Source organism: Engraulis encrasicolus, chromosome 22 (genome assembly GCF_034702125.1).
Source record: "Engraulis encrasicolus isolate BLACKSEA-1 chromosome 22, IST_EnEncr_1.0, whole genome shotgun sequence".
Lineage (NCBI taxonomy): Eukaryota > Metazoa > Chordata > Actinopteri > Clupeiformes > Engraulidae > Engraulis > Engraulis encrasicolus.
Window position 1 is genome coordinate 34,027,833 of NC_085878.1, and position 14,834 is coordinate 34,042,666.

At 43.0% G+C, this 14,834-nt stretch overlaps 1 protein-coding gene across 1 annotated transcript in view; it reads left to right on the forward strand.

The window, feature by feature from the left end:
* Positions 1-12,317, forward strand: part of slc6a2 (solute carrier family 6 member 2) — a 35,088-nt gene extending 22,771 nt beyond the window's left edge. The window contains exons 8-15 of the mRNA XM_063188173.1: positions 1-17; positions 1,519-1,631; positions 2,442-2,570; positions 5,785-5,884; positions 8,138-8,238; positions 9,495-9,662; positions 9,893-9,964; positions 10,544-12,317. The exon at positions 1-17 is cut by the window's left edge and continues 108 nt beyond it. Coding sequence (XP_063044243.1) covers positions 1-17; positions 1,519-1,631; positions 2,442-2,570; positions 5,785-5,884; positions 8,138-8,238; positions 9,495-9,662; positions 9,893-9,964; positions 10,544-10,567 — 724 coding nt within the window. The 3' untranslated portion in view covers positions 10,568-12,317. The remainder of the gene's footprint in view (positions 18-1,518; positions 1,632-2,441; positions 2,571-5,784; positions 5,885-8,137; positions 8,239-9,494; positions 9,663-9,892; positions 9,965-10,543) is intronic.
* Positions 12,318-14,834: the final 2,517 nt, after the last annotated feature.

A 14,834-nucleotide genomic window follows, 5' to 3' on the forward strand; every position in this document is an offset into this window, starting at 1 on the left:
AGACGTGGCCACTGAAGGTACAGTACAGTGTGTTTGTCTTCAAAGTTATTTCTTCTCTTTTTGTGCTTTTACAATTGCCTGGCTCTTGCCCGACATTGTAGTTCTGGGGGCTCCAGAGCTCAAACCCACAGGGGTCTGGTAGGAACCAGGCTACTTTTACACAGGGCTGCACTGGCCATATGGCATAGCGAGCATTTCCTGGTGGGCCCCGTACCCTTGTGGGAACCTATTTTCAGAAATGTTAAAATAATAATAATAATAATTAAATTTGTGGTGCAGGGCCCACCGGTGAGTCAGTTCTGCACAGTTAATTATGAGGGACAGCTTTAACTCAAAAGTGCCTGGTTCCTATTTCTCCCCCAGTTCAGCCCTGATTTTACACCTTTTATTTATTCAGATACAACAGTAAGAGAGACAGGTAATGAGTGGAGAGACAGATATGGGGAAGAATTGGGGAACAATATCGGGCTAGAATCGAACCCGAGTCTCCGGTGTAATGGTATGGCACACTAGTGCACTAACTAAGCCACGTCACCCCCCTGAAGCTATTGTAAAGAATGTTGGAATCATTTGTTCAAAAAAGGGGTCTGTCATTTTTAGACCAATTCTATTCAATCCAACTTGCCATCGCTGCTGGTGTTGCTTCAATGTCATAATCTTGGGGCCAGAATAATGTCTGTCATTGCTCTTCCAACAGCTGCCTATTAGCTGTGATAAATTGACTGACATACTGTACGTAAGTGAATCCAAAAATGACGTGGGCTCTGCTCAAGAACGTCTCCCTGATTTTCTCTTTCACTCCATTCTGTAATATATAAATATTTAAGCCTTAACCCCTTAAGGCGCGGCTTTATAAATTCATTGTTACCAGTATGGTAATGACCAAGTTGTGGTGCATTACTAAAGGGCCTGTGTTGTGTCATAGTATTGTAGTGCTATGGTAGTTACATTTCAATGTGTATTACAGCGTGCCACTGGAGGTACGGCGCGCATTAAGGGGCTACGACGCTTCCAAATACCAAAAATACTTTTTTTTTAAAAACTTGCCTTGTGTCTTTCTTTAAACTATTTTGCCCAGTGAAACACAGGACAGTGCTCCGATATATTTTCTGTGTCCTCTTTAAACTTCCTATTTCTATTTCTCCTCAAACTGCGTCCTCCTACCTTCTCAGCCTCTTTCTTTCCAAGTGAAAAAATATTTTTTAAGCTGTATGAATGTACTGTACTACATACAGTAAGCCTTCGTGTCTTTGTGAACCAGATGTGTAAGACGTGTCTTTCTTTCTTTCTCCCTTCCTTTCTTTCTTTCTTTTTCTCTTTCTTTCTTTGTCTTTCTTTTCCTCTTTCTTTCTTTGTATTTCTTTCTCTCTTTCTTTCTTTCTTTCTTTCTTTCTTTCTTTCTTTCTTTCTTTCTTTCTTTCTTTCTTTCTTTCTTTCTTTCTTTCTTTCTTTCTTTCTCTCTTTCTTTCTTTGTCTTTCTTTCTCTCTTTCTTTCTATCTGTCTCTTTCTCTCCGCAGGGGCAGGCCTGGTGTTCATCATCTACCCAGAGGCCATCTCCACTCTCCCCCTCTCCACTCTGTGGGCCATCATATTCTTCATCATGCTCCTGACTCTAGGCATTGACAGCTCCGTAAGCCTCCACTGCACTGCACAGCACTGCACCACAGGGAAGTCCATCGAAGTCGGTGGGAGGGGGGGTTAAAGGGGTGAGCTGTCCTGGGCCCAGGGAGAGGGGAGCCCTGAATGGGGTCCTCATCACATTATATATGGGGGTGCTTCCAAATGACTTTGTCCTGGGCCCCGCCAAAGCTGTCAACGGCTCTGACTCAACACCTCATGACGGCTCACAGCATCCCCACCGGTTGGGGAGATTTAATGTCATTTCCATGCCCGTAGATCTAATTTTAGTTTCAAATGGTGGCTGAGATACAGTATATATCTCCCCCACACTCACCTCACCACAGATGTTGTACTCAAATGTTACTCGCTTCACCGTCATTCTGTCACGTAGGCTATAAACATTTCTGGGTTTCTCTCACACACACATGGTCATGGAATTTGCGTGTGTGTGCTACAGTACGTTTGTGATGTAAGAGGTCCTTCAGGGTGCTTCTGAGATGGGGGGAAAGCAGCATGCATGCTCTGAAATATTGCAGCAGCTCACAAAATGGGGAAGACACCATAGGATGCAAGGGCTTTGGGGTTAGACTGTCCTATTTTATCCAACTCACAGGAAAGGGAAGGAAGATAAGTGGATTCACAGGAGAAGAGTGTGTTTCAGTCAGAACGGCCATGACAAAAGACTTTGCACCGTGAAATGCTTGCTGGCGCACACAACATGATGTATTCCTGTACAGCTTATATAACATGTATTAATCTCTGTGTGCTGGATAATTTCCAAATGTCATGTTTTTCATCAATACTGTTATTTTCCTTGTAGATGGGAGGTATGGAGGCAGTTATCACAGGTCTGTCTGACGACTTCACATTTCTGAAAAGGAATCGCAAGGTGTTCACTTTTGCCACCGCGTTTGGCACGTTCCTGGTTGCCTTGCTGTGTGTTACCAACGTAAGTGTCCTGCACAGCCCTCTCCCTCCTTTTTCCTTCTTCCAGGGCTGGTATTGTAGCATGCTACCTCTTGTTTCCCAGAATAACACAGAATGACGTCAGAAGTCTGTTTCCTAGAAGGCCCAATAAATAAATTATGCTTGTGAATGGCGAGTTCCTCAGAGAAGTCCAAAATACCCAATTCTGTTGCCTGAACAAATGTACAGTATTACAGTAAGGTGTTCTCCTGTGCTCACTCCATTGGGTCCTGTCAGAATGACTTTGTTCTGAGCCTGGCCAAAGCTGTCAGCGGCCATGTATGTACTAGATCAGTGGTTCTGAACCTTTTTTTAACGAATGCCCCCTCGACCTCATCATAAGCCTCCCATTGCTCCTTGACCTAATCATAAACCTGCCAGTGCCCCCCTTAGTATTGACTATTGAAAAATAAAATAGACTAATGCCTCCCAATGGGAACTAAGCCCCGCCCCCACTAAGCTGTATCCTTCTCAACGCCCCCTAGGGCTTTCCAACGCCCCCAGGGGGGCTGCAGCGCCCCCGTTGAGACACACTATACTAGATTGACAACTATTTCAGGCTTGGTCTCTATTTCCAGGAAAAGAAGAAAACGTTCCAGAATAACAGGAGAGTGACGCACTGGATGTTTTGCCCAGTGCTGTTTTTTTTTTTCAACTCTATGGAATATGCTACAATTTTGCTCCACAAGTACACTAATTTACGGGGGAATTATTAGACTACTGTCATATTTCCATGCCAGACCGGAGCAGTGGCTAAGGCAGATGGCACTGCAGACACACACACACACACACACACACACACACACACACACACACACACACACGCACACACACACCCACACACACACACACACACACACACACACACACACACACACACACACACACTTACGGAATCCGACCCCTTGTGCTGGTCGGTTAAGATAGACGTTAAAAGTATGTGTTCCACTTTGGTTGCTCTGGAAATTCTATGTGTCTGTACATACCCCACAGCTAATAGCTGTCCCTTTACCGATGACTCGGCTTGGTTTCATGATTTATTATTGCATTAGTGACAACCAATGTTTATCTGTATGGCTGCCGTTTTAATTTATGCTCTAGTAAAAGTCCCAGTTGCTCTTAAAGAGTTGAAATTGTCTCATAATGAATAACAGATGACATTATTTCAAGATGACATTCAGATAACATTTGGTCCCACTCAAAAATACTGTTCATTTTACTCTTTGGTCAGTGTAACATTTTTTAGAGTTAATTCTACTCATATAACATTAAGAGCTGTTTAGTTTAAATTTGCCACCTGCAGATTTAACCCACTTTTGACTGACATTTTAGAGTAATTTGACTCTCCACAGTGTTATAAGTACTCTATTTGGATTTATATAGGCCTACCGGTAAGTTTACTCAGAAACATTGACACCCCATTTTTTTAGTGTGTGTACCACCTAGGCGAGACATTAGTGCTTCCAACCAAAATGTTTATGACTTTTTGCATCCAAACTGTGTTGTGGTGAATTGTAGATGGCGAGCAAATGGGTTGTACAGTAAATTGGAACAAATTAATTCCCCACTGTGGTGATTAGAGCAGTGGAGAGCTGTGGTGTTATTGTCAATGTGCTGACTGAGCACTTAGAAAGTCTAAGCTGTGTTGTGAATATCCTAGTTAAAAATCCATTTCTCATCAGATGGCATACTACTATATAAAGGGCTTGTAACGATAATATACCAATGTCTGTGTCTCAGGGTTGCATTGATTTCCTGAAATATTTTGCTGCTTGCATTGTTTTGTTATGTATTATATTCCTGTAAAAGTTTTCCCAAGGAATTCTCAAATCTGGGAACGTTGTGATTTTGTGTTCTACCGTGAACTAATTTGGCACTGCAAAGGCTGGCACAATGTTACTGTATACACACTGTAACATAACTCATTTTGCAGGGCTTTCGGTAGGGACACATACACGCGAATTTGCGAGCTTTGCCATTCATTCCTATGAGAGAGGCGAAGGCAAGCGATGGCAAGCGAAAGCAAGCGAACAGTAGCGAAGCGAAGCGAAATGATTAAAGAAAGTTTAATGTTATGCAAATGAGGAGCGAATTCGCCTGCCGCGGCCCAATCAAATCAACAACATAACTGTTCCATTCCATTTGATTCGCCACGACGACCTGATGACGGTTGGATTTCGCCTCTCTTCGCTTCGCTTGCTTCGCCTCCTATGTGTCCCTAGACTTGCAGTATTTGCATGATGCTTTGGTTCTATAGCGCTGAATGTCTTGTTAGCTTTTTCCACCAATCATTATCCCAGCACAATGTAGCAATTGTAAATAGCATAATCTATTTGATACAATTAGGCCTACTTAAAGGTGCACAGTGCAGGATTGTGTAGAGTTGGTATTGCAACTGTGCTGCCTATTTCTGTCTGTCTCTGCTGCCAAATTTAATCTTTTCATATTTATTGTTTTAAGTAATAAGCTAATATGTAGTAGAATGACATTTACAGTACGTTTTGCATCTAAAAATGTCACAAATTCAAAATGGCAGGCATGGAGAAGATGTGTGAAAAATGCAATTTTCCCAGTCACAAGGAATACTTAGAATTTGATGGTGGTGGTGAGTATTTGTGAAAAGGGTAACATTTGTGAATGGACAGCATTAGTTCTAGAAATAAACTACTAAAGAAATTACACAGTGCACCTTTAACAAGCATACATTGTGCAATTGTTATGTTGACATTTTATTTCCGGCTCTAAATCAAAACAAATTCCTCAGAGATTCCTCAGTTGCTTCAGGCACCCCTTCAGGGCAAGCGGATGCCAATGTTTCCCCTCACATGTTAATGGCCCACGTAATTGTTTATTGATGTTGCCAAGGAGCCGCTCCATGTACCGTTTGTGATGTAATGTAATCAGGGCTGGATTAACACTGAGGCCAGATGTGGCTGCAGCCTTGGGCCCCCCACCAGCCAGGGGCCCTCCCCCTGAGAGCTGAATTTCAGATGCAGTATTGAAAAAATGAATCTCTTGTTAATACCCCTCTCCATAGTTGTCAAATTTAATTCATAACTTGGAATTATGACACTTTTTATGTAATTTATGTGATTTTTTCTTCCTACAGGGGGCCTATCGCACCCTGTAGCCTAGGGGCCCCAGGCCATCTTAATCCTGAATGTAATGTCATGTATTCCTTGCCTCCTGCTCCACAGGGAGGGATCTACATCTTCACCTTGCTGGACAACTACGCTGCCGGGACCTCCATCCTGTTCGCAGTGCTGATCGAGGCCATTGGCGTCTCCTGGTTTTACGGTAGGTCCGCAATCGTATTAACCTATTTTGTTCTAAGTCCTTTTTGGGAAAGGGTGCCCGCTTCCTATTAAATCCTAAATATCTTAGCCTCCGAAGCACATACAAACATGAAATGAGTTACATTTAAAAGCCAAGACCCTCCTCTTGCATTATAATGTGTTCATCCAGCTCTAACATACCCACATATTTAATAAAACCGCTCAAATCTCAAAATCCTGAATACAGCGTATATGTGTCTGAAGGACACAATGGGTTAAAGTCAAGTGTTCAGGTTGGAGCAGGCTTCATTCTTAAATATAGCACCTGTGAGGGTGCTGGCCCAAATGTTCAACTCCATTTTTCAGTAAAGAGGCTGCACCTTGCACAACGTTTTAGTTGCACAAACACGTTTCCTGAAGGCACATGCTAAAGCGCGTTTGTGCAACAAAAACACATGTTCCGCAACAGTATTATTAGCCAGGGAGTGTGCATAATGTATTTCCTGTGATGTTGCATGAAATTGTGTTTCTCAGTTAGTCTGGCCAGGTCTGAGAACATTTCCATGACATCTAGACCACTGAAAAATCTTCTCAGGATTTGGAAGTACGTTTGCAAGACGATTTAGCCAGACCAAATGTTGGGCTGCAGTCCTCGAAAGCATAGTTGCTAACTATGTTAGCTACAGTACTTTGTTGGTTACAATGCAATTTCCCATTGGCAACTACCGAAGTTAACTGCTAACAACTACGCTTCCAAGAAATGCACCCCTGGTTTGAGGAGATTTGAAGTCGCGACAGCCGGGCTACCCAACCCCACCTCCTCTGCCTCTGTCACCGCTTGATATTTAGGTCCCCTCCTGTTTTTGTCATGCCATCACCCTCGTCTTCCTGGCCGCCTGATCCCTTGTGTCCCTTCCTTTACCTTTCTCTCTGCCCGTCTACTGTAGCCTTATGTCCTCTGTGCACCCCAGTCTGTTTGCCTCAGCTCCGGCTTTTCGTCTGGTGGCTCTTGCAGCTAACGAGACAGGACAGGAGCCTTTGGCTTTTAATGGCTGGTGCCAGCAGCCACGGGTCTCGATCTGGGGCTTTTGAAGTGGTGCCCATGGGGGCCTGGTCCCTCCTGCAGGACCTCCCGCCGGCTATGGCTTCCACACGTGGCCTCCTCCGTGGCCCCCCGTAACAGCCGAGTCCCCCCAGGCCACAGCTGGCATTTCAAATAGAGCAGGAAGAGGAGCAGTGTCTCCCTTGTTCTGAGACGACGCTTGGCTTAGTCTGCTACCTTGGGGTGCATTTCTGGAAAGCGTAGTTCTTAGCAGTTAGCAACTTCGGTAGTTGCCAATGGGAAATTGCATTGCAACCAACAAAGTAGCTAACATAGTTAGCAACTACGCTTTCCAGAAATGCAACCCAGCCCAGCCCAGAGCAGAGCATCATTTGCCTTCTTGTCTTGTCTTTGTACTTCACCACCAGGGTTCCAAATTAACCTGTACCAGCCAACCCGTCAAATGCTGGTAAAATTTCAGTTTGGCTGGTGGGAAAGACCAACTTACTAGCACCTTAATTGACCCATAATTGAGTGTCTGTCTGGCTAGTAAGATCTGCATCTACCCATTTGGCTGGTGATGAAAAAGGCCATTTCACCCGTTTCATGCGTTTCAAGCCCTACCCCTTACTGCTCCGTTTGAAGGGATGAGGGCCAAGGGGAAAGCGTGGAGATAGGAATGGAAATTAAAAATGGGATTCGGCCTGTTCACAAACAAACACATATACGCAGATATGGGGACATCGTAATAAACTATTTCAGTCAAAAATTCACACAGACAAACACTGTGAAATATGATGCCATGTCTTGATCATATCCTCTTATCGTCATTTGTTGATCATTTAAGACTAATAATGATGGCAGTGTTCTGATCATATCAATTACAGGAAAGACGACTTGCTGTAGTGTGTGTCTGTGTGTGTGTGTGTGTGTGTGCGTGCGTGCGTGTGTGCGCGCACATGCATGTGAGTGCGTGTGCATGTAAGTGTTTGTGTGTGTGCGCATGCGTGTGTGTGTGTGTGTGTGTGTGTGTGTGTGTGTGTGTGTGTGTGTGTGTGTGTGTGTGTGTGTGTGTGTGTGTGTGTGTGTGTGCGCATGCATGTGTGTGGTTGTGTGTTTGAGTTTGAAAAAGTGTTTAGTCTGCTTTTCCCATGGCTCTAGTCTGAGGGTATTCGGGGAAGTGACGCCTTGGCCCCTTGTTATGTGCTTGCCTCTCTCTCTCTCCCCCTCCAGGCGTGGACAGATTCAGTGAGGATATCGAGCGCATGATGGGCTTCAAGCCAGGCCTTTACTGGAGACTCTGCTGGAAGTTTGTCAGTCCAGCCTTCCTATTGGTGAGCTGAGATGGAGATGAGATGGAAATGCAGTTGTGTGTGTGTGTGTGTGTGTGTGTGTGTGTGTGTGTGTGTGTGTGTGTGTGTGTGTGTGTGTGTGTGTGTGTGTGTGTGTGTGTGTGTGTGTGTGTGTGTGTGTGCGTGTGTGTGTGGGCGTGTGGGCGTGTGTGCATGTGTGTGGGCGTGTGTGCATATGTGTGTGTGTGTGTGTGTGTGTGTGTGTGTGTGTGTGTGTGTGTGTGTGTGTGTGTGTGTGTGTGTGTGTGTGTGTGTGTGTGGGCGTGTGTGCATATGTGTGTGTGTGTGTGTGTGTGTGTGTGTGTGTGTGTGTGTGTGTGTGTGTGTGTGTGTGTGTGTGTGTGTGTGTGTGTGTGTGTGTGTGTGTGTGTGTGTGTGTGTGTGTGTGTGTGTGTTTGTTGGTGTTGTTGTTATGGAAGGTTGGAGTGATCCATGGGCAGTAGAGGGAAGGTGGGATAGAGACAACCGCATGTTACATCAGGTCACCAGTGGCCTTCTTGTGCCAAAAAGTATGATCTATAAATTCATTAAAAGGTTGTTTTTATGGATCATCGTAACTGCACATCGTAATCGTAATTGCAAAGAGGCTTACTGCGGAAGATAAGCAGCTTGAACGCATGCCTGCCGTTTTCACCCCAACAAAGGTCTTCTTTCAGCACATGATCTGGGTTATATCACATGATTAATTGCATAACACATAATTTAATCAATCCATATTTCCGATGCACTTAAATTCATACACAGAACAACTGCGGAAAAACAGTGTCCCTCACTCAACATGTGCTTCCAAAACGACCTTCCCACGTGTTTTTGGAAATCGTAACATGCCTTTGAGCAGACCACCAGACAGAAATATTTCATCCTTTGATGTTGTCTGTGAGGTAGGGAGCGGAACTGACAAGGGAGTGATGAAACTTCATGTGCCGTACTCCCTCCAGTAACCCTAGTACTAAATTAGCCTTCAAACTGCTACACTAACTGTGAAAAGAAGTTAGGCAGCCATGGCCTATGCGGTTAAGGAGATCCTTAAATCCAAGGGTTGCAGGTTCAAATCCTCAACTTTCCTATCCCTATCTCACTCCATGGCTGAGAGCAAGGCACCTAACCCCACACTGCTCCAGGGACTGCAACCAATACCCTGTACATAAATATATGTATAAGTCGCTTTGGATAAAAGTGTAAGTGTAATGTAATGTAAAAATAAAGACTTTTTTCTTGTTTTCATTTTTCCTTTTCAGTTTGTGGTCATTGCAAGTGTCGTCACCAGCAGCGGCTTAAAGTATGATGACTACATCTTCCCCTGGTGGGCCAACGTGATTGGTTGGAGTATAGCCATGTCCTCAATGCTGTTCGTACCCTTCTACGCCATTTATAAGTTCCTCAGTGTTCCAGGCAGCTTCAAAGAGGTATGTGTGTGCACTGTGTAGTGATGTTTATTTCATTTTTTTTTTTTCATTTGCATTAATGTTAAATGTTATTAAATATAAATGTTATTAAGACTTTTATAAATAAAATGTTATTAAACAGTTATTAAATAGCAGATGGGTTAATTGATTTTATTGAGCGCATGGAATTTCTTTGCCGTGTTGATTGTAAATTTCCCATGGTCTGTTGGGTTTTTTTGTGTGTGTTTTAGAGAATAGCCTACTGTGTGACCCCGGAGCACGAACATCACCTGGTGGCTGAGGGCAATGTCAGGCAGTTTAAGGTGAGTTTTCAGGTTGCCCCTTAATGCAAGCCATACGTCCACTGGCATGCTGCAATAGTCATTGAAGCATTAACTACCATAGTACGACAATACTATGACATAACACAGGACCTTTAGTAATGCACTAGGACTTGGTCATTGCCATTCTGTAACAGCAAATGTATAACGCCCGGTTGAGAGGTGGGTGTCAGGTATTATGGAACAGGGAGGATATACTGCACATGAGGGAACCACTCCTTTGCTGTACTCTCCCCATTCGCTTCCTGTCCACCTCTCAAACTGTCCCATTTTTTTCTGGAAATTCCAAAGGATGGACAATGGAAAAGATCCCCCTTCTCATGTATGAAAAAGTGCAATTTTCCCTGTCCTAATGAATGCTTAGAATTTGATGATGGTGGTAAGTACTCATGAAAAAGGTGTATGGGCAGCATGAAATCTGGAAATAAATTACTGAAAATATTACACAGTGCACCTTTACAGGAGATATCATGTAATTCCAATGTTCTTTTGTAACAACAATACATAACAGTTATGATTATTAAGATGTAACATATCACTGGACCTTTGGTTTGTTTGCAGCTCAAGCACTGGCTGGCCATTTGATGAAAGCATCATCCTCTGCTTTCGTCCCACCTCGTATGTGGCAAGAGATGGTGCAGGAGAAGGTGTTGCCCTCTGCAGAGGGGGGCTGCTGTGCGGCTGGCTGGCTGGCGTTGGAGGGAGGAGGGGAGGGGAGGTAGGGAGAAGCCCCACCGAGGAGGGTAGTAGCGATGGTGAATAGGGTGGAGCTCCATCTTCTTTAAGTTCCGAACAAGATGACCCCCCCACCCCCACCCCCACCTCCACCCCAACCCCACCCCCACCTCGCTCCATTGCTGTTAAATGGCTATCGCTACAGTACGTTCCAGTGGACAACATAACTGCTCTGTCCGTGTTCTTGCATTCCCAGCCCTCCAACCCACACTCTTCACACCCCCACGCCATGCACTCAAAGATGAAATGTCTCTTAAAACCTCGTACTTTACACACACATAAAATCATGCTGGGATACGACAGGTATTTCAAACGATTCCTCTTTTGGAGTGTCTGGTCTGTATTTTTTGTATTATATTTTTTATTGGTTCAAATGTGATGTTTTCTTAACTTTGTTTCTGAATGTCTCGAAAAGCCACACTACGGTAATCAGAGATGCCAAGCTGTCTGTGATTTCTTGTGTGGATGGATACGCATTTTCAAATTGTAATTTTAGTTTTTCTGGGAGATCCCATGAAGACAGGCTTTCTGCACCCCCAGCTCTGTGTGAAATTCAAAAGCCATCCAAACTACCATCTGTTATTGCCCTGCTAAATTCTAAATCTGCACTCAACAATACCTGCTATTAGAAATTGTTTTGTTTCTTAGACATTTGTTACTTCCACCATAATTGACAATTACTGAGTTATGTTTTATGAGATACAGTACTCTAGAATGTCTTGGGTAGAATTCATGCTACACTGTATATTCGAACCATGAGTTTGAGGGTAATATTGGAAGGTATAGGTTTAATTCCTTTTTCAGTGATGTCTTGAGGAAGAAGTTGTTAAACTCGCCACAAATGAAACCCTATGGCCCACTCTGTTAAAAGCCCAGCAGTATACTGCTGAGAAAGGTCTGCTCATTCATCCAAGCTACAAAGTTCTACTGTGTCAGTGCCTTATTCAGCTAGACACTTAAAACGCTACGGTCTTCATCGTCCATCTCAAAGAGGTGGAGATAGGCATTAGTTTACGTCAAAAAAACATATATCATGGCCAATGGGCAGTAGATGTTACTTTGTTCTGTTACACCACAGTCCCTTGTCGAGGGGAGTTTGGTCATTTAGGTTCTGTGTAAAGGCTGACGTTTTTCACACAGGAAGAAGACTTAACTATACTGGCACCACTAAGTGACAGTCCTTTCATTGATATACGTTACATCATTTTACTACAGCCCTTAAGGGGTTGTGCTCTTACAGTATGAAAGGTTTTGTAATGCTTAAGTGTCATGCAGTGGTGTATCATGGCTTTTTGTCAGTTTTGCTTCTTCTGAGGAGTGTATGTGTGTGTTATCAGTTCAAACACTTTGAATTTGATCCTTAAAGGGGTATACCACTATTTTGGGGCTCAATACGGTTAAAATCGTTGCCCTGGGTTTATAAAGGTCGTAAAGTGTCTTGTTTTTCATGTTAGGCGTTGTCTTGTTTTAAGGAGTTAGTAAGTATCTAAGCTAGTGAGAGTCAATGGATCACACATGCTACAGTGATCCATTGACTTCCACTTAGCTTAGCTACATACTCCCTCTTTTAACTTGTCTTAAAGCAATACAATGCCTAACGTAAAAAATAAGACACTTTACCACCTTTATAAACCCTGGACAAAGATTTTAACTGTATTAAGTCCCAAAATAGTGGCATACCCCTTTAAGAACTCGTGGCCTGTTCATGAAGTGCTGGGAGATTGTCGACTGAAAGTAAGGATAATTTCAGATCCAAAACTTGAGGCAGCTCCCGTCAAAAGTGCTTTTCTTGTGTGGATTGTGTGCAATTGTATGGCAATGATGGGATGTAGATTTGCATCAGTTTAATTCCACAACCTCAGAAAACTCTAAACTTTGGTTTACAGCTCTAGTTGTATTAATAGTAGAGGATTATAAAATGAATATATGTTTTTTTTTAAATATTATTTTGCATTGTCGGATCCTTTTCTCATCTGAAAGGTGAGAAAAATTATGTATAGGCCTATTATGTATGGCTGTTTGTGTGTGTGTGTGTGTGTGTGTGTGTGTGTGTGTGTGTGTGTGTGTGTGTGTGTGTGTGTGTGTGGTGTGTGTGTGTCTGTGTCTGTGTCTGTGTGTCTGTGTGTGTGTGTGTGTGTGCGTGCGTGTGCGTGTGGGTGTGTGTGTGTGTGTGTGTGTGTGTGTAAAAGCGAATCTTTCCCAAACTGACAGTCATAGCCACTGTTTTGTCATGTGTATGATTGTCTTGTTCAGCAGAAATTGTGATATTTTTCATAATTTGCAATTTTCTTTTTTATAACTTTTAAAAATATCCAAAATCAAAAAGCATTATTAATGTTATTGTTTTGTATATTATTATTGTTATTAATATTGTTGTTATTATTATTTATTAGAGTATAATTCTAAATCAAAACCGGACCATCACATTATAAAACAATACAGTACATGGTAGGAAACAAGCCACACACATTAAAATTTGTGAGTTAAATAAAGTCTATATATACATATTTTTTTGTTACATATCTAATCTTGTATTTATCAGATTGTTTATAAGAAGCCGTGAATGTAAAGTATTTTAAACGTCAGTGTCAGCTGTTATATCATGTTGTTTGATGTAAGGCAAAATAACGTATTCAGAAATGTACTCTTGTACTGTATCCCAGGATCACTATTCCCGTGGGAGTATAGCGGGAGACCTGAGCTGGGCATTACTGAACTGCAATTGTGTATACTTTACCGTGTTCTGTTAAATATGCCAAAACAACTATCTATTAGGAACAAAATCCAATTATTCACAGTGTTACAATAAAGACTCTTCCCACACTCACACAACAACACTTTGTGGACAGTCATTCATTAGCAGAGTCTGCACAAGTCACCGACATGGCTGGATTGGTTTTGTAAAATGAGGGCCCTCAAAGGGGCCGACAAAATCCTTGTTGATTGGCTTAATCTTTTAAAGTATTTAATCCGCCATCGTAGCTGTGAGTGTTGACCGAGTCAACTTAGAGAATTTGTATTTTCGAAAGAGCCTTAACAAGACAAATAGCCTAAGCTGTTCTGTTCCTCAATGCTAATTGAGAACAAGGTTTCACATGGCACCCAGCATGTAATCTCTACTATACAGTCCTCACTCACACCAACAGACAAACAGATGCACAGACAGACATACAGTATACACAACAACAAACACACACCGGATCACTTTGCTGCCGTAGGTAGGGCAACTTCATTTTGTGCTAATTAATGGGTTTGCATTTCTGCAATGTGGGCTCGTATGGGGACGATGGTGTCACTTAGGTGTTGGTCACTTTCAGCCAGGGGTGAATGTAGACGGGTGCACACATGTGCGTAACACCGGTATAAAATGTACAGCTCTTGAGCAGTACCGGCAAGAGAATAGGTTTAATGCTACCCAAAGACTCACATTTGAAAAACATAACGTCTTTTGTAGAACATATAGGTTACATATATATATATGCCATTTGAGACAAGTGTGTCCTCCTATGAAGACACCCAAACAAGTCATGCAGCGATATAGATCTGTAATGCAGCGATATACAGTAGATCTGTAGTTTATTAAGCGGGCTTGCGGAGCAAGAGCAGAGCTCTTGCAGAGCAAGGCCCGTTTATAGTAATCTCTAAGTCCTGTTTATTTATTAAGCGGGCTTGCGGAGCAAGAGCAGAGCTCTTGCAGAGCAAGGCCCGATTATAGTAATCTCTAAGTCCTGTTTATTGGTTCTCTTGTACAGGGACAGTAAAAATAGAAAATGGATCTCCTCCTAGGCCTTTCGAGATAGAGACACCGTTCAAACACTAAAACGACCGGCTCGGCTTGGAGATCGCGTTTCGTTATAGGCTTCTCCGTGTCTCTTGTCGTTTTCCCGTTTTTGGCGATTTAGTGAAAGCCTGGGTCCCCATTGGAAACAGTGGTGGAACCTCCATGAACCAAGGTTCCGCCACTCTAGAGATTAGAGTGTAGGAGGCTTTTTCGGTCATAAAACATCAACACTTTCACCTAGAAGTTTAGTTGACGCGTTGTTAGCGAGCTCTATGGGATGTCTCCAAATTGTGAAAGTTTCATCTCCCAACTCCCAATACTTTTTAAATGGCAGGT